At 38.2% G+C, this 27,572-nt stretch overlaps 1 protein-coding gene across 3 annotated transcripts in view; it reads left to right on the top strand.

Annotated features, from left to right (window-relative positions):
- The window catches only part of CEMIP2 (cell migration inducing hyaluronidase 2), a 106,093-nt gene that overhangs the window by 16,264 nt on the left and 62,257 nt on the right, over positions 1 to 27,572 (top strand). For all 3 annotated transcript variants that reach the window (XM_069087056.1, XM_069087046.1, XM_069087051.1), the window contains 5 exons: positions 4,156 to 4,498; positions 15,551 to 15,691; positions 16,653 to 17,214; positions 22,630 to 22,799; positions 27,079 to 27,267. In XM_069087056.1, coding sequence (XP_068943157.1) covers positions 4,168 to 4,498; positions 15,551 to 15,691; positions 16,653 to 17,214; positions 22,630 to 22,799; positions 27,079 to 27,267 — 1,393 coding nt within the window. In that variant the 5' untranslated portion in view covers positions 4,156 to 4,167. The remainder of the gene's footprint in view (positions 1 to 4,155; positions 4,499 to 15,550; positions 15,692 to 16,652; positions 17,215 to 22,629; positions 22,800 to 27,078; positions 27,268 to 27,572) is intronic.

Raw genomic sequence — 27,572 nt, 5'->3', positions numbered from 1 at the left:
CCATTATGGTGATGTAATTTAAAATGTGCAGATTGGTCTAAATAATGACCTTAGAACTAACCCTGTTTGGTATTTTTTTTAAGTGATTGACTATCAGGTTGTTTTGTGGTATTTTGCCTCTTTCTCCTAAGACAGTGGGGGGAAAAAGGAAAATTACAAGATAACTTGATTTTATATTTAAAAGGAAACAGCAAGTTTTATGTAGTGGATTGGCAATTTCATGTACAATAATTTTTTTATTCTACTATGTTATTTCTTAATTTCAGAATAAAATACATAATGGGGGAAAAGAATATGTCTAATGGGAGTCAACATGAAAAATAACTATGTGCAAACAAGGTATAAACAGGAAAAATTAGAAATAATAAATAGAAGGAAGGTACTAGCTTTAAGGGAAGATTGGGAAAGGCTTCTTGTAGAAGATGAGATTTTAGTTGGGACTTTAAGTGAGCCATGAGGCAGAGATGAAGAGGGGGAGGGTATTCCAGGCATGGTGAACAACCAGTGGAAATGACTAGAGTCTGGAGATCGAGTGTCTTGTGTGACAAACTACAAGGAGCCCAGTCTTACTGGATTGTACAATATACCTTAATATACTTTGTAATCTAGTGAGACTGTCTTCCTTGCAGTTCCTCTGCAAAGGAGTGGGGTGGAGAGTAAGATGTAAGAAGATGGAAATGGTAGGAAGGGACTGGGTAGTAAAGGGCTTTGAATGCCAAATAGAGAATTTTATATTGAATCCTGTAGATAAGTGATAAGGAACAACTGGGAGTTTATCAAATACAGTGTAGGTAGGGAGTGTGACATGGTCAGATCTGACCTATAACATAATGAAAACACTAAGTACTCATGAGTCTTAAAAAATAATTCTTATGATGGACTTAGCTGCGCAGCATGGTATACTAGATACAGAACTGGCCTGAGAATTAAGAAGACCTAGATTCAAATCCTACCTGTCAATTAACCTCTAAGTTAATTAACTGTCATCTCTTGGCCTACAAGTTGCAGAGAATGCATAGACTTGCATTGGCAAAAGGGAGTTTCCTCGTCTTGTATTCTCTATATAGTGAAATCGTAGGTACAGTCTCTATCCCTATCCTACTTATGACTTAATTATCCTCAACAAACACTCCATTATGCAAATAACAACAACAAAGGATTGTAAATCAGCCCATGGTCTTCTGTTACATTCAGTTTGTTTGGTTTTATTTTAGAGTATATATTAAATTAACAAAGTACTGAACACAATTGATCTTTTGTTTGTATCTCCTTTTGATCTTTCTGTTCCTTTTATTTCTCAGCGTTTTTATTGTTCAAATCTTTTCTGTACTGCTGGACTCTGTGACCCCATTTGGGATTTTCTTGGCAAAGATACTGGAGTGTTTTACCATTTCCTTTTCCAACTTATTTTACAGATGAGGAAACTGAGGCAAATAGGGCTAAGTGACTTGCTCAGGGTAAATGTCTGAGGCCAGATTTGAACTCCTGACTCCAGTATGCTATCCACTATGCCATCTAGCTGACCCTTAGTGTTTTATTAATTTTTTCTTTAATTTTTAGAATCATTATGACTCCTTAAATAGAGTCAAACAAAACAAATCAACACATTATGTCTGAAAAGGTATGCCTCACTCTGTACCTCTAATCTGTCATCTTTTTAACAAGAGGCATACTTCATCAGCCTCCTAAAGTCACAACTGGTTTCTGTGTTAGAGATCTGTAGTTTTTCTAAGTTATTTTCCTTTACATTATTTCAGTCATCCTATACATTATTCTCCTGGTTCTGCTTATTTCATGTTTCATTAGTTTATATAAGACTTCCCAGGCTTCTCTGATTTCTAAGCACTTATTAGAGGAATGAGATATCACAATTCTAGTAGACAGAAATTAGAAGGATAATTAGCACATTTAAATGTCAATAGATACAGTAACTGACTTCAAATAAGTCTCTATTCCAGGAACTTTAGGCTCTGATCTCAAATCATGGCTTTGTTATCCTACATCTAGAGCCTTGGTAGGTTCAGAAAAATCTGTTTAAAAGTATGATAATGCCTTTTTTGTCAGTGGTATTTTAATATAAGGAAGATGTGGGGTCAGTGATGGCTTTGTTATTTAGGAGGAGTACTGATTTTTTTTTTTTACCATATTATGCTTTTTCAAACCATTTCCCACTGTATAATAGCTTTAAAAACAATAACAAACTCCCTTCAATTGTTTGGAATCTCAAGTGCTTGAATACAGCCACATGTGTAGGTCTTCATCCATGGAGTCGTTGGAAAACGTTTGTAAGAGTTGAAGAAGACTTGTGGGCAGGAACCAACATGCTGTTATGTCAGAAAAGACAAAAAGGCACGTCGTTTTAATTGGTACAGTTGTCAAGTGAAATTTTCCAATTAGGATGCCGTTCAGTGATGTTGCAAGGCAAAAATTATTCATCAGTGGCTTGGTGACTCCATTTCTCCTTTCACTGCCTTTTACTTTATTGTTTGTACATCTGGAGACATATATTATCTCCAACAAAAGAGTACTCCAGTCTGTTCAGTAATAACAACCTTTCTCACTCTGAAATAATGAAGTATTAGATTATTGCAGCCTTCGAAACAAAAGTTCCCTACTCCTTTTCAGAGAAGATTACAGTCACCATTTCAATCCCCCTCTGATGAGCCTGGCACTCAAGAATCTTTAGTCTAGTCCTGCCTTTGTTTGTGTAGGAGCATAGAGGGTCTTTTGTGCTTTAATCTGCTGTTTGTTCCAATAGGGCAAATGAATTATATTGTTTGCTCTTCTGTTTCTTGCCATATACAACTATATATGCAAAAACACCTTAAACTGGAGAGCTTCTCTTGTTTTCATTATTGCCATTTATCTAAATAATTTTGGTCAGATTTCACGCTCCAGTTTAGATGCCTAAAATATGTGACCGGCTAAGTGTCCTTGAGATAATGTGCTGACTCAGACTATCCCAGTAGGTAGATAACAAATGTGGAACTATATCCCCCTCCAGTAACGTTTTAGTTATGAGATTGGTTGAATCCAGGAAATTCTATTTAAGCCTATTTAATTGGTTTGCTTCAGAGCAAGTTGGTAATGTCAGCCCCTGGGACCAAAACCGCATTCATTGTTTAGGCAGTCAGTCATGGAGAGGAGTGATTGGGTGTCAGGTGCCTCCCATGCTGTGCCACAGTCCTGGACATTTAGAAAAGAGAAATAGATAGGCAAAGAAGTGGATGAGCAAATTGCAAATAATCCTGTGCTAAAGCCTTGTCATCTCATCTACCTAATCACTGTAACAAGGTTAAAATAGATTTCACTTTTTTTTGTGGCTAATACATTAAGAATAAAATTTCATCTAACATATTCTTAGCTACTCGCTGAAAATGGAAAAGAAGGGAGAGGACCTGGTTTGTTTATCTCAACGATTACAGAGGAACAAATAATGTAGACTTCATTAGGTTTTAGTACTGAAGAATAAGGTATTAGTCTTAATAAGAAGATGAATATTTTCTTGACATAACCATTTACTACATTCTTGTTACATCATTTACTTGTAATTATTTTAAGTTACTGTCATAATATTTTGATACCCCCTTCCCCACCCCTATGTCATGCCATGACCTAGACTTTGGGGAATTATAATAGCTTGTGGAAGACATTGTCTGTAAAGAAAGATTCACAGAAGTGAGAGACACCCTTAAAAACACTTAACTGTGGTTAGCCAAGACTATTAAGTTTTAAAAAACACTGAAACAAAGGATACAAAGATACATGGTTATCTTGCTGTGGGACCTTTTATGAGTGTGTGTGTATGTATATATATATATATATTTTTTTTTTTTTTTTAAAGCAATTGGGGTTAAGTAACTTGCTCAAGGTTACACGGCCAGTTATTTCTGGGTGTGGTGCTGAGTATCTGTGCCTGGATTTGATCCAGGTCATCCTTACACTGGAGCCCGTGCTCTTACTCGCTGAGCCACCTGGCCGCCCCTATGAGTATATATTGAGTATTTGTTTTGTTAAATTCTAAGACATATAAGCCTTAAATTTAAAAAAGTATATTATAGTTACTAGTAACTATAGTCAGTATTGTTTTTTTCTGCTGTAAATGATTTTAAATACTTGCTGAATTATAATTCATTTTTCTTTTTTCTTCTGCAGTGACATTATATCATGCATGCCACTGATCCCAGGGGAAACTCCCCTGTTTTCCTACAGCCTCAGAATGGGAACAACCATAGATCTTCAGGTTATGTTCCAGGAAGGGTTGTTCCATTGCGCCCACCACCCCCACCAAAGAGCCAAGCTTCAGCCAAATTTACCTCTGTCAGACAAGAAGCCCAGGCAACCTTTGCGTTCTCTACAGAGGAGCAGCGCTCACAGAGAGAAGAGCGAAAGCAGAAGAGACACAAAAATACATTCATTTGTTTCGCCATTTCCAGCTTTACATTTTTTGTTGCACTTGCAGTCATTTTAGGAATATCCTCAAAATATGCTCCGGATGGTAAGATTCTCATTCTCTCTCTCTCTCTCTCTCTCTCTCTCTCTCTCTCTTTTCTTCCTTTTTTTTTCTTTTTCTTTTTCTTTCTCTTTTTCTCTTTTTCTCTCTCTCTCTCTCTCTCTCTCTCTCTCTCTCTCTCTCTCTCTCTCTCTCTCTCTCTCTCTCTCTCTCTCTCTCTCTCTGTCTCTCTCTCTCTCTCTCTCTCAGAGGAAAAAAAATCAAGATGAAGGCATGTATTGCTTGCCATCTTTTGATTGATGATTCAGTTAGATTTAGGTTGGATATATGAATTGTAGATGAAAAGCTGGCTTCAGCCTTGCTTTCTTATTTAATATTTGCTTGGACCAGGTCTAGCTATTCCTCAGACTTCATCCAAAAATACCATTTCTATGTAGATTGCAATAAAATGATTGAAAATCTGTTCTATTTTGTGTCTATTTGTTGGCCTTTCAGTTTCATGATTTCGTATCATGCTGTGCTTTCTGCAGTTATGTCGTTGTCTTCTGCTTTTTCACTCATCCGTGAGGTGATACTACTCATAATTTTCCATTCTCTTCCTCTGTAAAGTTAGTTAGATGAACTTGTATTCCAAACTAGTGTTATACTTGGCTGCCATAGCTGTTTGATAAGTAGATTGCATCTTCGTGGAGACAGTTTCTAGGTTCTTTTAACTTCTTGATGTGGTAACTGGATTATGTTGGTTAATCTTCTCTAAGACATAGTGGTAATCTGAATTAATGTCTTTACTTTTATCTGTTTCCTTTATTTCAAAGATAGTAGTTTATTTAATTACATTTGATTGGAGCTGTTGTAATTATATATGGCTTTACCTTCTCATCTTTCTCTTTCTTCTGTTGTGGGGTTGACTATGACTTTTGCACAATATAACTAGACTGCATATACTTGGCTGATTCTGTAATGACTACTATATTGTTAGCTAGACTTTTCCTATCTGGTAAGGATAAAGCTGATTTAATATTTTTTGAGAGTGATGTTTGATACAATGATGTCCAGTGCTTTCTAATTATTTTTTGCTTTTTTTTTTGGAGGGCAATTGCGGTTAAGTAACTTGCCCAAGGTCACACAGCTAGTTTTTGTGTTAAGTGTCTGAGGTCGGATTTGAACTCAGGTCCTCCTGACTCCAGGGCCAGTGCTGTATTCACTGTACCACCTAGCTGCCCCTCTACTTATTTTTTGATAAAAGTATTCATTACATATGGGAATGTGGCTTCTTAGTAATCTAGAAGTTTGGCATTTCTTTTGTTTATTAATTGTGAGTCTTATTTTCCAGTAATTTTTAAAATCCTTCTCCATGCCCATGGTAACATTGAGGTTGTTGAGTATCAAGATAGATGTTAACTTATTTGGAGGATCTTGCTGAGTTCAGAAAATGTCTCTTCTTTCATCCTCTGCAAGAAACACTAGAGCTTCATCTGTGTAGTGGTTTGTCTGTTCATTCCTCTGATGATCACTGCAAGGAGAGGTGACCAAATATTCCATGAAATGATTTCTTGTTGCCTTTGAGTACACAGTAAAACCAGATATGCCAATTCTTTTCTTTTTTTTGTGAGGAGAACTTATGAACCACCATGCCATTTAAGTTCAACTTTTTGTCTTCTCCTTTCATTTATAATAAGAAGATGAATATGGATATTGTTTAGTTTCTCTGGTGTAGCAACTAATTCATCATTGGTTGGGTGAAAATCTCACAATGAATATTCACAATTGAGTTAATCTTCATAGATGGTTTATAAAATGATGAACTTCTTCCCACCATCTTGCTGTAGTCATTAAAAATTGGAGATGGGGTTTCACAGGACTGAGGACCATGTTGTATTTTTACTAATCCCATGGTTCGCCATTGACAAGGGAGAAATGTGCAAAGGAGGAATTGTTGCAAAAAGTCAAAATAGAGTAGGGATTCCCTGTAGATGTTAAGAATGTCCAGATGCTCCTCTTAGCAAATGACACATTTACAGTCTATAGGCTAGTTATTTTCTATTTTGGCAGAAGTAGTACAGGACTTGAGTAGAAAAATCTAGTATATTGTAACATTTATGGCTAAGCATCGCTACAATTATATTTATTGTGTTATATATGTTATTCACCTGAAAGGCAGTGTGCATAGAGGAGAGAGATAGGTCTAGAGGTAGGATGACCTGGGTTTGATTCTGCTTCTGACACATGCTGACTTTGGGACCCTAGGCAAGTCACTTAATCTCAGAGATATCTCTAAGACTAGAAGTTGCAGAAGAGCATATTAATTGATGGAGTTTCCCCACCAGGAGTGCTGGTGAAATCATGGCTCTGGGCCAAAAAGAAAAAAAATCACGTACCTATTGCCATCAATGCTATACAACAGGTCGATATACAGGTTGTACCTGTCTGGTTGATTTTTTTCCCAATACTTTCCCTGAATCATGACTGTTTCCTTATTAAGAGCAGATGGCTAGACACCAACTAATTTTTTGGTGAGAGATAATATCTTCCTAGGTGCTATTTAAGTTTTGAGTCTGACTGGAGTCAGATGACTCATACGTGCTCATATGATTTGTTTCTTTCATTTTCCTAACTGATTATAAAGCTTATTACCATTTATATCTGTTATAAGACTATGAGAGATCCAGTCATTTTTTCAATAATTATTAAGTATCCACCATATGGTACTTAGCATGGAACACAGTTCCACAGAGTAAATGCTTAGTAAATGTTTTTTTCATTCTTGTGCCATGTACTATGCTCATTGATACTGTTTGAAGGCAGGTGTTTTATGGGATGAGGAGAAGAAAGGTCAATGACATCTAAGTATTTATCTATAAAGTTCCAGAAATTGCTTGCCTTTCTTCGGTGGGAGGCAAGTTTAGGGAATTAAAAAAATCTTAATGAAATGGTAAAGCAGGAAATGTTTTAGTGATCATGAAATTTATGTTAAGAGAATGCCATGAAAGCTGCTGCCAAAGGTACTTTTTGTGAAATATAATTATAACAGGATATTATCCTTTGAAAGAAAAGGAATAAGCTTCAGGCAGTCTTGGTGCTTAGAAACAGAAAAGAATGTTGAATTCATGCAAGTTTGGGGTGAGGAGTCAGATTTTTGCCCATTAGAGAAAAGCTTTGTACTACTCCCAATGACTAAAAATGGTATCATTATTGTCAGTGGGATGGGATGTGCATAACAAAAGGTCAAGGGTCTGATGCTCCTCATTTTCCTACTTGTATTTGAAGCTTTGCTGCTTCCCCTCCCCCCCTTCTCCTTAACAAGTACAGAGTCATGTATAGACACTGCCAAAAAATACTGGCATTTTAAAAGAAATGCCCTTTTTTGCCATGTTTCCTAACCTGATTTTATTTCACCCCTTCCCAAATATCCCATATATTTCCCGGGCTCCCTTTCTGGTAGCCTTGGAGCCTCTCTACTTCATCTTCTGGATGGAATTTCTTGCCTAATCCTTTCATTTCTCATAATTCCTGCTGTTTGTCATGGGTTTATTCTCTCTTCCCGCTGTCACTGCCCTAGCCCATTACTTAAACAACTTTCTGGCAGGATTTCCTCCCTCTTGGCTCTTTCCTGTCCAGATTGACCTGTATATTACTTCAAGTCTAATTTTTCTATAATATTGTTGTCTCAATGTCGCTTCCCTGCTCAGCAACACACAATGACTCCTGCTTGTGAACTGGTTCAAGTCTAAACAAACTCTTCTTCCTGTTTTTCATGGCACTCCATTATTCTTTCCTATCTTTTAGTGATTTGACCTGATTTCACCCTATACAGAATGTAAACATTAGAAAGGACCATACAAATTCAGAATCACAGAATGTTAGCGTTGGAAGAGACCATACGTACTTCAGCTACCTTGTTTTTTACAAACACCCTTCATTCTTCAGACTGGTTACTTTTACATGCCAGGCTCATTCCTACCTTTGTATCTGTGCTTGTACTATTTCCTGGGCCTGTAACATTCTCTTTTCTCTCCTCAGCCCAATTCAGTCCATTTTTTTTCTATGAATCCTCTCCAATTGTGCATGTCCACACAGGTTTTCTCCCTTCTTTAGATTCCTGGAACACAGTCAATACCACACAGTTTAGAACTGAACCGTTCTCTGATTATTTCGTTTGGAAGGTGGTTTTTGTTTTCCTAGAGAGTTTACAAATCCTGTGATGGCAGAGGCTACGCCTCATACTTTTCCACAACCTTCACAATAACATAATTTTACGTAGCTGAAAGATGCCTAGACTTGGAGTGGAAAAATACAGAGTGTCCCAAAAGCCTTAGTGCTGTTTTAAGCTTTACTGTAGTAGGACTTTTAGGATACCCTTCTTCTTCATTAGAATGTAAACTCCTTGAGGTCAGGGACTGCTTTTCTTTTTGCTTGTGTCCTCAGCACTTAGCACGGTGCTTGGCTCATAGTAAGACCTTAATAAATGTTAGCTGGACTTGGCATGACTTGACTTGGAGAGTAGAGGATATAGAGGTAGAATGACCAGATTTATCAGCTGATTGGATAATGGGGGAGGGGGGATAGAGAGAAAGGTGTTGAGGCTGACTTTGAAGTTGTGAACCTGGTTGTCTGGGAAGATGGAGATGGTGGTGATCCCCCTAATAGAAATGCCATCCCTAGTGGGGCGGCTAGGTAGCACAGCGAGTAAGAGCACCGGCTACAGTGTTGGGATGACCTGGATCAAATCCGGGCTCAGATACTTAGCACCCACCCAGAAATAACTGGCCGTGTAACCTTGAGCAAGTTACTTAATCCCGATTGCTTTAAAAAAAAAAAGAAATGCCATCCCTAGATTTTGCCTATCTCTACAATAAGAAGCTTCAACTTTTTTTTTTTTACTTTCCTCCTGTAGTTATACTGCTAAAGCTACTTGTGTCCAGCAGCTTCTTTCTTTGAGAGTACAATCATCTTTCTCTTAGGGACCAATTTTATGTTTCAGTGAAGCCACAGGCTATTTTGTGGTCCTTCACTTTTCTGATTCACAGAATGTATATGGAAAGAAATTGTTGGAGTCATATCCTCTCTTCCCTGGAGACTTTTCTTGAAGTCAGTATAGTTTCTGCTGTTTGGTTTAGTCTCGTTTTTAAATGACTCAAGTGATGGGGCTTTTTACCATTTCCTAAGGGAAGCGATTCCACCGTCTAATAGATTTCATTGTTATGAAATGTTTCCTGAAATCCAGCCTAGAAACTTTCCTATTCTCAGACTTGTCCCTTTGCTTTCCTTTTTATTGTCCTAGTTGAACATTCTAAGCCATTCTATTTTCTGCTCGGTTTATACATAATCAAATTATTTTGTAAGCGGTAATTCTAACCACACTTGAGCTTAGTCAATTTGTAGATTCTGACAATATTTAATCATCCTTCCTGAGGCATTCTGTTTTACTCCTGGGAGACACATTATATACAGTATTTCCAGGAAGACAATGATGATTTTTCAGCATTCAGGAAGGGAAGGAACTGAATTGAACTCAGTCATTGATGATTACTTCCCCTCTTCTCCCAAAGGAGACTCATTTCAAATAGAAATAACTTTATGACTGTACTGACAGAAGGCAGATGTCGAAAGACATTTGTGTTGCCTGCAAGAAGATCTTGAAAGGTGTTTGCCAGCTGGCTTAATTTCGTACGTTTAGAGTTAAGCTCTGGAGGTAGCAGAATATGGGGTAAAGATCACTGTATTTGTAGTGAAGGCATCTGAATTCACATCCCAGATTTGCCAGACTTAGAAAAGTCTCTTAACCTCTCCTGGTTTCAGTTATTCGTCTATAAAATGAGGGGGTCAGACTGGATAATGGCTAATGTCCTTCCTAGCACTAAATGATTCTATATGCTTTCGTTGTAGAATTCTTCATATCTGGAGTGTTAGTGGGATTATATGTGACTGGACTCTGCTTCCTTAGTTGTAAAATGAGTATAGCAATAACACAATTATTGTGTGGGAAACATTTTATAAACATGAACTAATAACAACAACAACAACAATAATAATAATAGCTGACCTTTTTTTAACATTTGCAAACTATTCTGCATTTATCATCTCATTAGATCTTAACAAACCTATAAGGCAGTGGTGTCAAGCTCAAGCAGAAATAGGGCCACTAAACTATATGGAAGGATACCTGTCATTAGCATATTGATTTAGAAAACGACCTATTAACATTATCTGAGAAAAAAAAGAATAGAAAATTAAAAAAAAATCTATGTTCTATTGTGTTTTTATTTATGTTGCTGAATATTTTTCGATTTCATTTTAATCTGGTTTGGGTCACTTGGGAGAGGAGCAATCTGTATTTAGCCCTTCTGATATATTTATTATTTCCATTTTATAGGCAAAGAAGTTGAAGCTATCCACTACCAGTAAGAATCTGAGGTGGATTTAGAACCTAGGCCTTCTTGTTTCCAAATCCAGTCCTCTATCTACTATATTTATCTGACTCTATATTATTTTTGTTGAGCTGAATATTATTATATTATCATCATTATTATCAAATTTAGGTATAATTTCAAAATGATCAGAGATCTTTTTTTTTTTTTTAAATTTTTTAAGCAATCGGGGTTAAGTAACTTGCTCAAGGTTACACGGCCAGTTATTTCTGGGTGTGGTGCTGAGTGTCTGAGCCAGGGATTCGATCTCCAGGTTGTCCCGACACTGGAGCCGGTGCTCTTACTGGCTGAGCCACCTGGCCACCCCTAAACAATTGGGGTTAAGTAACTTGCTCAAGGTTACACGGCCAGGTGTTTCTGGGTGGGTGCTAAGTGTCGTCTGAGCCCAGGATTCGATCCCCAGGTCATCCTCACACTGGAGCTGGTGCTCTTACTGGCTGAGCCACCTGGCCACCCCTAAAAGTTTTTCTTTTACATTTCTTTTTTTTCTTCTTTTTTTTTTTTAAAGCAATTGGGGTTAAGTAACTTGCTCAAGGTTACACGGCCAGGTGTTTCTGGGTGGGTGTTAAGTGTCTGAGCCCGGGATTCAATCCCCAGGTCATCCTGACACTGGAGCTGGTGCTCTTACTTGCTGGCCGCCCCAGATCATAGATCTTAATCTCAGCATTTGTTTAACCTTTTCTTTTCTGTATAATTCTCTTAAATGGATTTTTGTTGACATTATTGTTTTCACATTGCCCACATTGCCTCCTCTTTTCTCCTGTTCCAAATAGGTTGGAAAATACATTTTCAGTGAACACAAATCCCCTTTCCCAACTTGTTTCCAAAGAGCCATCCTTTACAATAAAGAATTAAAAGAGGAAAGAGAGAAAGAAAAAGAGGAAGAGATAAAAATTCAGCAAACCAATAAATATATTAAAAACTATACTACACTTTCAGATGCCTCACCTCTAACAAGTATGGGAGGAAGTATTTTCTCATATCACTTTTTGGGGCCATTTTATTCTTGGTATTTTTGCAATATTCATTTTTTCTTTGTATTTACATTTTTGTGGTCATATTCTGGGCTCCATTAGCATCAGTTCATCTAAGTCTTCCCCTGATTCTTTTTTTTTGTTTTTTTGGAGGGCAATTGGGGTTAAGTGACTTCCCCAAAGTCACACGGCTAGTAAGTGTGTCAAGTGTCTGAGGCTGCATTTGAACTCAGGTCCTCCTGACTCCAGGGCCGGTTCCCTATTCACTGCACCACCTTGCCACCCCTCCCCTGATTCTTTGTATTCATTATGTACTTAGTTTCTTACAGTGGAGTAATATTCCACTTTATTCATGTGTCCCAACTTGTTTAGCTATATCCCAACCTACTTTGTGCCAATAATACTTTTCAGGTAATGTTGCATGCACTTCTAGTCTGCCTCTCATCTTTTGACTGATGCTGATAATTCTATTTTCAGTTCATACTAGACTATTGCTTATATTCAAAAACCACACACCATATAGTAAGATTTTAAAATAGCTTATAATGTAACATTATCTGCAATGCTTATATCCAGTGTTCTTGGACACTTGAGTACCTTAGGAGTAATAGATCTAGTAATAATTAGCAATGATGATGATGACATAGTGCTTACTATAGGTCAGGTACTGTGTTAAGCACTTTAGAATTGTTATTTCATTTGATGCTCCCAACAACCCTGGTTGCTGTTGCTGCAATTGTCGTTACTCCTATTGTATAGATGAGAAATCAGAGGCAAACAGAGGTTTTAAGTGACTTGCAGAATATTATATAAAATAACACCTTAAGAAGTACCCAAATGAAATGGAATCCCTACATTTCTTTATGTTCACCAAAACTGTATTTTCCAATCTGCTCCTTCCTTGACAAATTAAATATAAAAACTCCCAAGAGGTATCAGAGCAGTGATACTGGAAGATCTTGCTTGATTTGAGCTCAGAGCGTGGTACAGGCAGGATAGTTTATACCCTCCGAAAGCAGATGGAGGTCTGAGAACAGCTTTGCATAGGGCCCATCAGGTGTTTCTTTGAATCTGAAGTGATGGCTACCGTCAGGGAAACTCCATACCATACCCAAAGGCACTTGCTGGGGAAGTCATCTGCTTCAAGGGACCTGGAATGTTTGAACAGAATTTAAGAGCTTTTCTTAATCTTTCTAAGAAGTCTAAAATTACACTGAAGTTATACCTAGATCTTATAGGTATATAAGGTATATATATGTATATATATACATATATACATATGTATACATATACATACACACATACATGTGTGTGTGTGTGTGTGTGTGTGTATATATATATATATATATACACACATATAGGCTCAAGCCTTCTACTACAGGCTCAAGCACTACTTCCTAGAAAATAGAACTCATTATAAAGGCTGGGTTTGTAAGCAGGAAGAGTCCTACTTGATGTGACAAGATACCCTCAAAGTATCTCTCTTGTTATCTATCATGGACTGACTTATCTGGTACCTGAGATTCCACCATTCTAATTTGTTTAATTCTTAAAGGTTTTTATATTCTGAAAGCTGTTGCCTTTGAAAGTTCCTGTAATTAAAATGCAAACATTCCAGGAAAGCTCACACATCTTAGTCATGATACTCAATCTGGCAGTGCAGAGTGTACTGACCTTGGAGTCTGAAGATCCGTTTTCCAGTCCTGTTTTCCCTCCTACACACTGGCTGTGTGATCTTGGGTGCATCACTAAGCTCCTTATTGTCCCAGACGGCTCTTTAAACCTCTCTTTTGGTAATTTTTATTTTCTTGATTTTTGGAGGGCGAAGGTAGGGCAATTGGGATTGTGACTTGCCCAAGTCACACTTCACGCAGCTAGTTTTGTGTTAAGTGTCTGAGGCCGGATTTGATCTCAGGTCCTCCTGACTCCAGGGCCGGTGCTCTAGCTGCCCCTAAACCTCTATTTTTATGTGGGATTTGCCATTTGTAACAGTGGGGGAACTTTTCATACCCTGGATTTCCCCACACTGAGAAAATTGCAGGTCTGCACCCAACCAAACCAAAACAAATAAAACAAATTCATACTGCATTTATACTTCTTTCATGACCAAGATCTAGAATTTTTTGAAAGTTATAATAGAACATATAGCATAAAGAGGAATGGACTAGGAATCAGGAGACCAGGATTCTGGTTCTAGCTGTTACCTGCAGAAAGTCTTAACCTCTTGGAGTCTCAGTTTCCTCAACTAGAAAATACAGACAATAGTTCTCACCTTGCCTCCTTTACAGGATTGTTGTCAGGATCAAATGAGAAGATGTATGTATGGAAAATTATAAAGTTCTACATAAACACGAAATGTTATCATTAGTCATTATTATTGTGTCTACTTTGTTTAGATGAAGTCCTTAATGAGACTTCAGTCTGTTATTAGTGCAAATTGAATCCCCTATCTGTGGCGCCCATCTATCTTTATATTGGTACCATTTTACCAAGAAGATAAAAGTCCTGCAGAGGTTTTATGTTTGATTCACTTTTTGGATATTTTAATTCTTATGCTGAAAGGAGAGCAAGGAATTGTTTTACTTTGATTTTGAACCTGATATTGACACTAAAGCTATTACATTTTTTATATCTTGAGGAAATAAAGGGTGTCATGCAGTAAGAAGTGCCAGTTTAGAGTGCACAGATTGGATCTCATGCCAGGTCTGCCATTTACTATCTGGGTGATGCTGGGCAAATCACTTAGCCTTCCTAGGCTGCAGTCTTCTCATCTATGAAACAAAGGAATTGGACTAGAGGAGCATAAGGGGGCCCTGCTACTGAAACCTAATGACCACTATGCCTTGCCATTTGCATCTTCCTATGTGGCCTGTCTCCTCCTGTCTAGGCTGTGAACTCACTGAGAACAGGACTGTCTCACTTTTCTGTTTGTATCCTCAGAACATAGCACAGTTCTTGTTTTTTAGTAAGCACTAAGTATTATCTTCCCTTCCCTTCCCTCTTTATTTTCCTTTCTACTCCCTTGTTTTTCTCTTCCCTCTTTCCCTTTCATTCCCTCTTTTCATCCCTCTCCTCCCTTTCCCATCCCCTCTTCTCTTTCCTTTTCCATTCCTTTCCCTTCTCTTTCTTTTCCTTTCCCCATTCCCTTCCCTTCTCCACTTCTTTCCCTTTACTTTTCTTCTCACTTCCTATCCCTTCTCTTTTCCCCTTTCCTTCCCTTTTTCCTTCCCACTCCCCTCTCCTTCTCCTTTTTCCTTCCCTTCCCCTTTCCCCTTCCTCTTTCCCCTTCCTCTCCCTCCCTCTCTCCCTCCCTGCCTCCCTCCCTCCCTCTCTCCCTTCCTTCCTTCCTTCCTTCCTTCCTTCCTTCCTTCCTTCCTTCCTTCCTTCCTTCCTTCCTTCCTTCCTTCCTTCCTTCCTTCCTTCCTTCCTTCCTTCCTTCCTTCCTTCCTCTCTCCTGTTGTTTCTGCATCTCCCTCCTTCCTTTAACTTCCCTAAATTTGCCACCCTTTAAGTGAGGTGGTGGGAGGGGGTCCTTTTATCTCTATTGTAGGTCTCTGAATTATTCCGATACTATTTCATCGCAATTATCACAGACATTCATTAAACGACATTAAATGTGCTGTTAGACTTTTAGCTCAGTATATGCTGGTCTCTTGCTGTTTCTAACAGTATTCTAATGTGGAATGTTATTGCAGAAAATTGCCCAGATCAAAACCCTCGTCTCAGGAATTGGGATCTGAAACCTGATCCTGAAAAGCAAGTCATTATCAAGAAAGGAGACTGGCTCCGGTTAAACTCAGATGTTATGGTGAACTCCATAGTCATCCAGGATGGAGGTATGCAGCTAACCGTACCACAACAATTTGCTCCTTATAGATTTGTCAGTGTTGATTAATATGCTGAGGGCATTTCTCAGACTGAGGTAATTTTTTTAATTAAAATTTTACTGATGCCTTTCATTTTTACATTAGAGTCATTTCCAGAGACAGTCTCTCCGACCTCAAAGAGCCTTGCCTTGTAAGAAAAACAAAAACAAACACTGAACAATATTGTTATGAAAAACTAATTATCATGATGAGCAATCTTGTTTATGATTCTCTAACACAATCTTTTATGCTTCTCCTCCCCCATCTCTCCAAGAAATGATGGGGAATTCCTTAACGTACATTGGAATGATATTTAGGAATACACTAGTTACTCTGGCCTATGAGACATAGGGAAGATTTCAGAGGTCAACCATTGTTAGAGATGATAATGAAACTGGTAGGTTAAGACAAGACCCAGCCCTAAGGGGAATGATGACACAATGCATATAGGTTTTAAATTACATTTAAATGAGCTTCAGATTTATAGGCATTTTGAAGTTCAAGAAACAAGTAGTCTCCAAAGTAAATAGAGATGATATATACCCAGTCACCTTAGTGTACCACAGGTGTAAAATGTTCATTTCCTATTTTTTTTTTCTTTTGGAGGGTGGAAGGCAAGGCAATTGGGGTTAAATGACACACAGCTAGTAAGATCAAGTGTTTGAGGTCTGTTTTGAACTCAGATCTTCCTGACCCCAGGGCCAGTGCTCTCTATTCACTGCACCACCTAGCTGCCCCCCATTTCCTTTTTGAATCATTTAGAAACTAAAATAAATTTCTTAATAAACTGTCTCCCCTATGCCAGAAAGATGGAACAGACGTTTTTTTCCTAAACATGAAATCTATTTCTTTGGAATTCACAGAAATACCTTTAATTGCCAGCTCACAAAGGGTGTTTTATCTCCTCTCTCTCCACCTTTTCCCTTTCCAGGGTTACTTGTCTTTGGTGATGATAAAGATGGATCCAGAAATATTACTTTGAGGACTCGTTATATCCTGATCAAGGATGGTGGAGCGCTTCATATTGGAGCAGAAAAATGCCGCTATAAATCCAAAGCGACCATTGTTTTATTTGGCAAATCGAATGAAGGTGACAGTATGCCAATATTTGGCAAAAAATTTATTGGTGTGGAAGCTGGTGGGACGTTGGAGTTGCATGGGTCTTGGAAAACATCATGGACACTCTTAGCAAAGACTCTGCGTTCCTCAGGGCTGACCTTTGGTTCCTATACTTTTGAAAAGTCCTTTAACCGAGGTCTCAACGTGAGGGTCATTGACCAAGACACTGCTGAAGTTTTGGTGATTGATAGGTTTGATACCCATGAGTACCAAAATGAAAGCAGGCGACTTCAGGAGTTTTTAAAAGCCCAGGATGTTGGCCGAATTGTTGCTATTGCTGTTGGAGATTCAGCTGTCAAAAGCCTCCTAGATGAAACTATTCTGACCATCCAAAATCTTCTGGGAAGTAAGCTGATAAAAGGATTGAGTTACAGGTAAAAGCAACCTGGTTCTCTTATTTTTTTTTTTCTAGTTCTAGTGCCATGTTACATAGAAGCTGTTCCCATGAAACGACAGGAGTGGGAAAAAAGGATTTAGAGCTTTGTGGTGGTTTAGTGGGTAGAGCTCTGGGCCCGAAGTCAGGAAGGCTTATCTTTTTTAGTTCAAATCTGGCCTCACACACATACTAGTTGTGTGACCCTGGGAAGTCACTTAATCTTGTTTGACTCAGTTTCCTCATCTGTAAAATGAACTGGAGAAGGAAATGGCAAACCACTCCAGTATCTTTACCAAGAAAACCCCAAATAAAGTCACAAAGAATTAGACACAACTGAAAATGACTGAATGACAACAGCAAAAGGGCACTAGATCTGGAGTCAGAGAACCCAGGTTCAAATCCTACCTTATACTAGCTGTGTGACCATGGCAATCATTTAACCTCTCTAAGCCATGGCTTTCTTTCTTCCGTCCTTCCTTCCTTCCTTCCTTCCTTCCTTCCTTCCTTCCTTCCTTCCTTCCTTCCTTCCTTCCTTTCCTTCTTTCTTTCTACCTTTCTTCCTTTCTTCCTTCCTCCCTTCCTTCTTTCCTTTCTTTTTTTTAATCTTTTTGGAGAAGGGAAGGCAGGGCAATTGGGGGGTAAGTGACTTGCCCAAGGTCACACAGATGGTAAATTTGTCACGTGTCTGAGGCTGGATTTGAACTAGGGTCCTCCTGACTCCAGGGCTGGTGCTTTATTTATTGCGGCACCTAGCTGCCCCAACAGTTTTCTTATCTGTATAATTAGGAAGTTGAATTAGAGGGCCTCCAGATTTAATACTCCACATTGGGCCCTTTATTGTCTTTACCAGAGTAGATTTGACATACAAATCTGATTTTTGACTTGTAGAGTTCCTACCAACATCATTGGTATACCAGAGGCTTACTATCCAAAATTCCATTAAAATAAAGGATTGCAGTACAATGTATAGAGCCATGGTCTTGGAGTCAGGATAAGCCCTGAGTTCAAATCCATCCTCAAATACTTACTGGTTGTATGACTGTGAACTAGTCACTTAACCTATGTCAGTTTCCTCCTCAGTAAAACAGGTATAATGATAACACCTACCTCCTAAAGTTGTGAGAATATAATGAGATAATGTTTGTAAAGAGTCTTGCAAGTGTTGTCACTTTTGCTTTGCAAACGCCTTAAAGCATCATATAGATTCTAGCTAGCTGGCTAGCTGGTAGCAGCAGCAGCAGCAGCATTGGAAAGACTTTATTGAAAGAATTTATTTTTGAGCATAGGGACGCTTCCTCTTTTTACACCTCCTTAGTTTAAGCTGTTCCAAGTAATTTGGAGTAGAATGTGAGTTAAAAGGTCAAGTCTAAGTTTCTAGGTAAACTGGAAGTTAGTTTGGAAAGTAATAAAGTATTTGTAAAAAAGAGGATCTGAGACATGTATGTATAAAACTTTTTTTGTTTTTGTCGTCTACATTTGGATCCTACTTTATATCAAACAAACCAGAGCCAGGTGATTGGCTCAACTCCTTGAAACTCTGAGGTATTTGAGGTAGAAAGTGTTAGGAAAGCAGAAATTGGAGAGGAGGCCCGGTTCAGAGGGGAAAGAACACAGATTTTTTTAGGCAGAACTGACCTCAATAATTGCTTAGAAAAGTGGCTAGGGGTAAATCTCCCAGGAACTTTCTTACTAGGTTCAGGAAATGTTCTGCTTTGGAAACTAGCAACTGGACAGCAATGGGAAATCAAAGTGCTGAAATGGGCCAATTTTCCTTTCCTGTGAGGTTCTCTTGGTGTGCTGGAATCAGCTACAAAAGTCTTAGAAAAGGCAAAATGGACAATAAGTGGTGCGAAATCAGGGGGAAAATGATGTCATCTATAAGCATACAAAACATATAAATACTTCTGTATGTTAGACAAACAATCCTTATATTTTCATGTATTGTGATGTAAAGCTACTACTGCTGATGACTACTTATATTTAGGCTCCTTGAGGGCAGGAATTATTTTTGTTTTTTTTTCTTTGTCTCCCTCTTAGTACAGTGCTTGGCAACTAGTAAATGCTCAATAAACCTTAATTGATTGATAAGTTATTTAAAAATCTAGGGGCAGCTAGGTGGTGCAGTGAATAGAGCACCAGCCCTGGAGTCAGGAGGACCTGAGTTCAAATCTGACCTCAGACACTTAATACCTATGTGACCCTAGGCAAGTCACTTAACTAGGATTGCCTGCCGTTCCTCCCACCCCTAGCCCCCCAAATAAAATCTATGATCTACTTCTGGTTTCCAAAATGGGATCATTTGTCAATCTTGTGATTAAACAACTTGATTGAAATTCTTGCATTGCCTTAGACTCAAACCCTATCCCTGATGCTATCTGTCATGGTGTGTGGTCTTGGGCAAGCCATTTGATCTCTCTGGGCCTCAGTTTCTTCATCTGTAAAATGAGGGGGTTGCCCTCTGAGGTACCTTCCAGTTCTAGGTCTATGTTCCCAAGCTCCCTTTGGCTCCTCACAAGGTTTACATGCTTTCCCTATCCCCCTCCCCATAATCACACTGGGTTGATGAAGCAGGATGCCAGTTGTGATCCCATGCCAGTATTCCATTCCTTTGACATTATCTCCTACATACATAAACACGCGCCCCCTTTGAAGATAATGTTCTAGTCCAGTGACATTTTCCTCAAATGGAGGAGGGGAGTGGGAGGAAGGGGGAGATAACATCGGTAGAATAGAACATTGTCATATAATTGCTGGAGGCAATTTTGGTAAATAAATGAAAGATTTTTGCTGCTTCCTTCACAAACAGGAGGCATTAATTGCATACACCCTTCAAAAGAGTTTTTCTCTTGTATCAAAGGATAGAAATAGAAGTGTGAGACATCATCAGGCAGCAGAGCTAATCCAGGGGGTGGTTGTCTGGAATTTTTGAAAGTGCGTGCTTAGTTGCTTTGACTTAACTTTCATCAGTGGAGAGAGTGTCTGCCTGGTATGAATTGTTTTAGCTTTTTTTTTTTTTTTAAAGAATGAAGTTGGAGATTTTTCTTTGCATTCCTGAAACCAGTAGTTTGATAGAGTGACAACCTTTCTCCCCCTAAACTGTCCCCCATATTTGACTGGGACTGTTAAGGTTTCTGTTCTATGCCAGAAAGAATCACCAAAATACAGCTCAGTCCTGAGACAAGTTAAAACAAGCCCCTTATGAAATAAACTTGCAGTGTGGGCTGTTTGAAAATCCTTTTGCTAACAAATCTAGGAATGAATTGGTCAATACTCAAGAATCTGTTAAGTCCCTGCCAGTTTCCAGGTGAGAGGCAGCCTGGCATAATGGCTGGAGTGTCAGCTTCTAAATCAGAAAGAATTGGGTTCAGGTCCTTCCCGACACATACTTGGTTGTGTGACCCTGGGCAAGTTACTAAACCTCTCCTTTCTCTAGGCAATTCTTTAAGATTATAATTTGAAGACCTACATGGGTAGAGGGAGTTTTCTCATCTTACGGTTTATTATGTCAGTGAAATATTGATCTAATCCCTATTTCTAAAGGTGCCAGACACTAGGCTAGGGGCTGAGAAAACAACAAAAATGAAAAGCCCTTGTTCTCAAGGATCTTATGTTTTCTCAAAGAAAGCAGCATATGCAAACATGTGCAGAGTAAATACAAGGAATAGAAACAGGACCGCGATTAGAGAAGCCTCTGACTTCTTTTGAGATGTCTAAAAATAATTGAAAAATCACTATTACAAGTAATTCTAGTGAAAGATTAATTTATTATTTTTGAAAGAAAAGAACGTGATTTATTGCCAAGTTATGTGTGTGTGTGTGTGTGTGTGTGTGATATTATTGGATATGTTTTGAGAAGGGGAGAAAATGATTAACTAAAGAACCAGTCAAGATTATTTTACCTGTTGTCTGCCTAGGCAAACAACTCTGCAAAGGAGTATACCTTTCCTTTTTTCATCTTTGTTTCTTTGGTTATGGTCTGGAATTATAAACCCAAAGGCATTTGGACAGAGACATGGGTGGTGGATGTATGTATATGTGGGTTTAAAAAATACATACATATATATAATATATATGTATATGCATGCATATATATGTGTGGCCCTTCTCCTTCTCAGAAAACCATCCCTTATAATAAAGAATACTTTTTAAAAAGAAAGAAAAAGAGGAAGTTTTTAAAGATAAAATTAACATAAAGAAAAAAAATCTGATAACATATTTAGTGTTCCAAATCTGTGCACACTGCCATCTGCAAAGAAGTGTAGGAGGGTTTTTTTCATATCCTCTTCTTTGCAGACAAGTTTATTCTTTACAATTTCACAACATTCAATTGTTTCGTGATGGTGATTTTTACAATTTGCCTTGTAGTTATTATGTATATTATTTTCCTTGCTGAGCTTACTTCACTTTGCATCAGTTCATGTAAGTCTTTCCATACTTTTTTATGTTCAGTCTACATTCTTGTCTTTTTTTTTTGAGGGGGGAAGGCAGGGCAATTGGGGTTAAGTGACTTGCCCAAAGTCACACAGCTAGTAAGTGTTAATTAAGTATCTGAGGCCAGATTTGAACTTAGGTCCTCCTGACTCCAGGGCTGGTACTTTTATTCACTGTGCCACCTAGCTGCCCCACATTATTCATTTTTTAAAGCACAATAATATTCAATTACAATCATGTACCACAATTTGCTTAGTTTTTTCCCAGTTCAATTTAGTTATTATATAATTTATATTATTAATATATTTATGTATTATTATATAATATATTAATATATAATTGAATATGTATGTAATTAATATATAATATATTAAATTATATAATTACTTACCATATTCCAGCCACTGTGCTATACAATGGAGTTATACAAAGAGGCAAAAGACAGTCCTTACTTTCAAGGAACTTATAGTCTAATGGGGGAGACAACATGCAAACAGATACAGAACAAGCTACATACAGGACAAATAGGAATAATTAAAAGAGGAAAGCACTGGGATTAATTAAGGGGGATTAGGGAAGGCTTCCTGTAAAAGGTGGACATCTACTTTATTTTCCACTTCTTTACTTATGACGGCTTAAAACATTGGGCCTATGATTTCATTGATGGAGTCACCTCTTTGGTGAAGAAACTTTCTCTACCAATGCAGATCAACAACTCTTCTGGAATTTATAGCCTTAGGGCATTGCTTGGGGTCACTGAGGTCACATAGCCAGTATTTGTCAGGGATGAGACTTGAATCCAGGTCTGAGCTCAGTCTGTGATTCTACTCTGCCTTGGATGGGTTGAGTATATTATGATAAAAAGGTTGTGATGGTGGTGGGAGTTCATTGTACTAATATTAATGATGGTGGAAAGTGCACTTAACCTCTTGTTTCTTAATCTACAGCATTCTATTTTAACTTTTTTTTTTTTACTTCCCAGGCAAGCTTGGGCTTTGGTTGCTGTCATTGGTGGTGGAAGTGCCTCTTGCAATGAATCAGTGAGGAATTATGAGAATCACAGCAGTGGAGGGAAGGCTCTTGCCCAAAGAGAATTTTTCACAGTTGATGGTCAGAAATTCGCTGTGACAGCTTATAGTGAATGGAATGAAGGTAGGAAAGTACAACTCACACTCTTATGAGATATTGGCCACTCTTGTGACAGATGGTGCATTTCTTTTTTTTTTAATTACTTGAAACCCAGTGTTGACTTTCACCATTCATAGAATGAGAGAAGTTTTTAGGGTAGAAAATTTATGCCAGAGAAGCCTAGCATTGAATGGTGTCAGGAAAGCCATGATCACTTGGGATCTTTTCACCCTGAAAAACCAAATACATTGAATGCAGTAGAATCTGAGGAGAGGTCCACATTGTAGGAGGAATGGAGCCAATCTGACCTTTCAGTATGAGAATATGTCTCTCACCCCCATTGTAGTAGATAACTAACTCTTTGGAAATCTTTATTGATAGCAAGATTTTATTCTGGAGTTCAAAATGTCTCCTAGGCCTGTACCCATCAAAAACACTTGTGTACCCAGGATAGATGGTGGTGTATAATAGACGGTACACAAATAATATGTAAATATGTCTGCAAATGTTGCACTTAACTGTGTATTGTGTACACATACACATTTGTGTGGTGGGATATTAAACTCTAACCATATTCTTTTTTTCTTTTTTTTTTTTGCTTTTTGGAGGGCAATTCGGGTTAAGTGACTTGCCCAAGGTCACATGGCTAGTAAGAGTTAAGTGTCCTGAGGCTGAATTTGAACTCAGGTCCTCCTGACTTCAGGGCTGGTGCTCTACTCACTGCACCACCTAGCTGCCCCTTCTAACCACATTCTTACCAGCCTAGTGATTAATTTCTTCCTCTAAAGGCCTATTAGGACATCTGATGGTGATGGGAAGGTGACCCTGGGTCTTTTCAGATCATACCAGTGGAATAAAAACATGTCAGGTCCTCCTAATTGGGAAAGACTTCTATACAGTACCTGATGGTTTGTTGAATCTGTTCCTGGACAACTAACCTAACTAACCATGAAGAGGTTTATCACTAGAAAGTTATAAGATGAATTCTTTTGACTTAAAATAATTCATGAAACCATCTGCTTACTTATGATACCTCTTGCATCTCTCCCTTCCCCACTCTTTTCAGTGTCACTGCCTACATTAGCAGACTCATAGATCAAAATAAGAGTTTCCCAATGGATACTTCTGCTTGCACTTTCTATACCTTCCAATTCATCCATTCATGTAGATATTGCTATTCTGCTCAAAAATCTTTACTGCTTCCTTTTTGCCTTTCACGTTATGTTCAGACTCTCTTATCTGGTCTTCATGGCTTTCTGCACTTTGGTGCATCCCGACTCTTCCAGTCCTATTTCCTATTCATTAGCCCTTGAAATTCCCCACCCCAACTTCCTTTATTGTACAAACCATTCTTCTGGTTTTGCTCACTTTACTCTGGATAAATTCAAATGAGTCTGCCCAGGTTTCTCTGAAATGATCCCTTTTATTATTTATTATGGCACAAAAATATTCCTTAATATTCATATACTATCACTTGTCCCTGGAATGCATTTTATATTCTAGCTAAAGCAACTATCTCTTATCTTCTGAGCACTTTATCTACATTCATTTGATTGCCTAGAATTAAACCTGGGATTTTCCTCCTCCCCATCTTGCCTAATTGAATATAGTCATGCCTTAAAAGCACAATTCACCTGATCCTTTCTGTGGGTCACAGTCTTGCTATGTCAAGTCCAAAGAGATTTTAAACCCTAGTTGTGCTGGAAGCCTTCTGTTTGTCGAAGCATCATCTATTATAGAGTGTTGTTTTGTTTTCAACATACTCCATGACTCTTATTTTCTGAAAGAGGTGGAAATTCTATTCAGGAAACAGGGAGAATGAACTCTTATTTCCTGCCTTCCTTCCTTTGCTGGGGAGGGGGGGTAGGGAAGGGGAGCGGGGTGGGGGGCAATAGGAGATAGTTCCTGGCAGGGTTTTCTCCTAAAGGCCGAAGGTTGAGAAACTGCTGAATGATGAATGATAACTCAATCAGTTTTCCCTGTTCCCTGCCCCTTCCTAACTCCTCCCTCTCCTCAGTCTACACTGGACAACTTTTCATCTTTCCCTACCACAACTAGGTATCTAAAAATGTACATGACCATTCTAGTTCAATCATAGTATAATTTAAAGAATGTTGGGTTTGAATTCTAGTCCTGCTACTTAGTAGCTATAAATAGCACTTTGTAATTGGGGAAGTCACTTCCCCTTTGTAAGTCTTAGTTTCCTCATGAATATAATGAAAGGGTCCAATTAGATAATTTTTTTTTATAAGCAATTAGGGTTAAGTAACTTGCTCAAGGTTACACGGCCAGGTGTTTCTGGGTGGGTGCTAAGTGTCTCAGTCCGGATTCGATCCCAGATCATCCCAACTCTGGGGCCGGTGCTCTTACTCGCTGTGCTACCTGGCTGCCCCCCAATTAGATAATTTCTAAGCTCCATTTTAATCCTATGAACCCTAAATCCTATGACCGTCAAAGTCATTTGAAAGGACCTACATGCTGCTCAGCTTGGAGTGATTAGGGAGTATTCTTCCTACTTTTTTCCCTAGTATTTTTTCTATTTATTTTCCTACAACTTTTCCTACATAATCTGAATATTAAATATCAGTGATTATTATTAATATGGGATTTATTTTCAACCTTCTCAATCACCAGGTTGGGTTTGACTCTGAGGCAAAAAAAAAAATCTGTCTTGGAACCCAGTCCCTTGGTCTCAGATACATGTTGTATGGCTGATAGGAAATATTTTGAATTTTTTCTTGTTCCTTCTGTAGCCATTCAATGAGGCAGACAGATAAGGAAATACTTGGCTAGAGGGATTACATCTCAAAGTTCACAATACTACATTGAACCAAGATAGTTCCTTTTGGGCCTAAGAAATCTGTAGCTTTCACAGCATGTGAAATGATTTCCATAGCTCCAGCTGCTCAGAATCCCGCCTGTTTACCCATCCTCTCTGACAGGAATCCTCTTCCTAGGACATCAGCTTATTGTCATTTACCAGAACAGAGATGAATATGCATTGACAATATTCATGAATCACACTTCCTTGAGATTACATGGCATTTCTCACTCCATTTGGATTCTGATCTAGACAACAAACGCAAGATCTAGAAGCTTTTGACAGTTTCAACTGGAAGAGTTTATTCATATTTTTATACCACAGTCTTAATTTGTGTCTTGAAATTTAAATTCCTATAGGAATTTTATCATCCATTCAGGAAACTTTAGTTTTAAAGAGTACAAGGAAACAGGCACCTGAAATATTGGCTTCATGGGCCGATTGCAAAGATCAAATGAGATAATGTATTTAAAAAATACTTTGTCACTTCACCCCAATCGCCTTGCCTTCCCCCCTCCAAAAGCAAAAAAGTTACTTTGCAAACTTTAAAGTTCTTTACAGAGAGCAAATTACATTATTACCAGGTAAGGCTATGAAACATTGAATTCATATCTTCAGAAATCTATGAAGAAGAAAAAAAGTTGTTCCGGAATACTGTATGTTAGTTATTCTGTATATTCTTCTGTGCTATGCTGGATAATCATAATAAATGTGTTGGACTTGGAGTTAAAAAGACCCGATTTCAAATCCTGCCTCTGACACTTACTAGCTGAGTGTTCTTGGGCAAATCATGTAGTTCTCTGAGACTCAGTCTTCTCATCTGTAAAACAGGGCTAATAATACTTGTGGAACTTGCCTCACAGGTTTGTCATGGGGCTCCAAATAAAATGTTTAGCACATTTTAAATCAGAAAATTAAAATGGTGGTGATGTTGATAGTAATAATGATTAATAATACCAGGCCTATCATTTCATTGAGATAGGGAATTCTGGGTTAAGAAACGATCTTTGCCGATTGGAATTGGCATCTCATTTATTTTGTTTTTTCTGTAGTAGGGAGTTTACTTCTTAGCTTTGGTGCATTCACACTAGATCTTAAGATGATAATATTCTAATTTTCAGAGGGGAATTGAAGGTGTCATCTTTGAAGAATAGCAAGGATTTGGGGGGTCCTCACACGTCATATACTTAATTCAGCAAACATTTATGAGATACTTTGTGTTCAGAACACTGTGTTGGGTATTAGGAGAGACATCAATTATGGTTCCTGCCATCAGAGAGGGTACACTAGTAGAAGAATATGAAACATATATCACTATAATGTACAAAAATATGTATTTTTTAATGTAAAAGTACATTAAAGAATAACTTGCTGAAGTGACTTTGTCTTAAATTCAGGTGTTGAACAAGTGGTGGACATGTGATTTTAGGAAGTAGAGTTCCATGCTAATATACATTTAAAATTTGCTTTTTATTTCTTTAGGGGTATCCCTTTCAGGTTTCCAGGTAGAGGCCATAGATGGAATAAAGCTACATCTTGTGGATGATGCCAGCAGCTGGAAACCTGGAGACCAGATTGTGGTTGCAAGCACAGACTACTCAATGTACCAGACAGAGGAATTTACCCTTCTTCCTTGTCCTGAGTGCAACAAATACGAGGTCAAAGTCAGAGGTATGAAATCGATGCTCAATTTGAAACGTGGAATTTTTTTTAGCCCGATTCCTTATTTTTTGTAATGTTTCTCCTTATTTATGAGTCACTCCCCCTAGTGAAAAGATCTTTGCCACAGAATTCATTAAGCTCTAACTCCATAGTAGAATGGGAACAGGATTGGCCCTTGAGACAAAGGATGGTTCAAATCCCACCTATATGTATGACCTTAGGGAAGTCCTTTAGCCACCCAATTGTAACCTCCCAATTTAATCTTCTGAGCCATATTTTTGTCATCCGCAAGATTAGGAGGTTGGATTAGATGC

Source organism: Petaurus breviceps, unplaced genomic scaffold (assembly GCF_028583685.1).
Source record: "Petaurus breviceps papuanus isolate PSGF00001 unplaced genomic scaffold, PetGlider_PUasm1.0 118, whole genome shotgun sequence".
In the NCBI taxonomy this organism is placed as follows: domain Eukaryota; kingdom Metazoa; phylum Chordata; class Mammalia; order Diprotodontia; family Petauridae; genus Petaurus; species Petaurus breviceps.
This window is presented reverse-complemented; position numbering and strand designations above follow the sequence as displayed.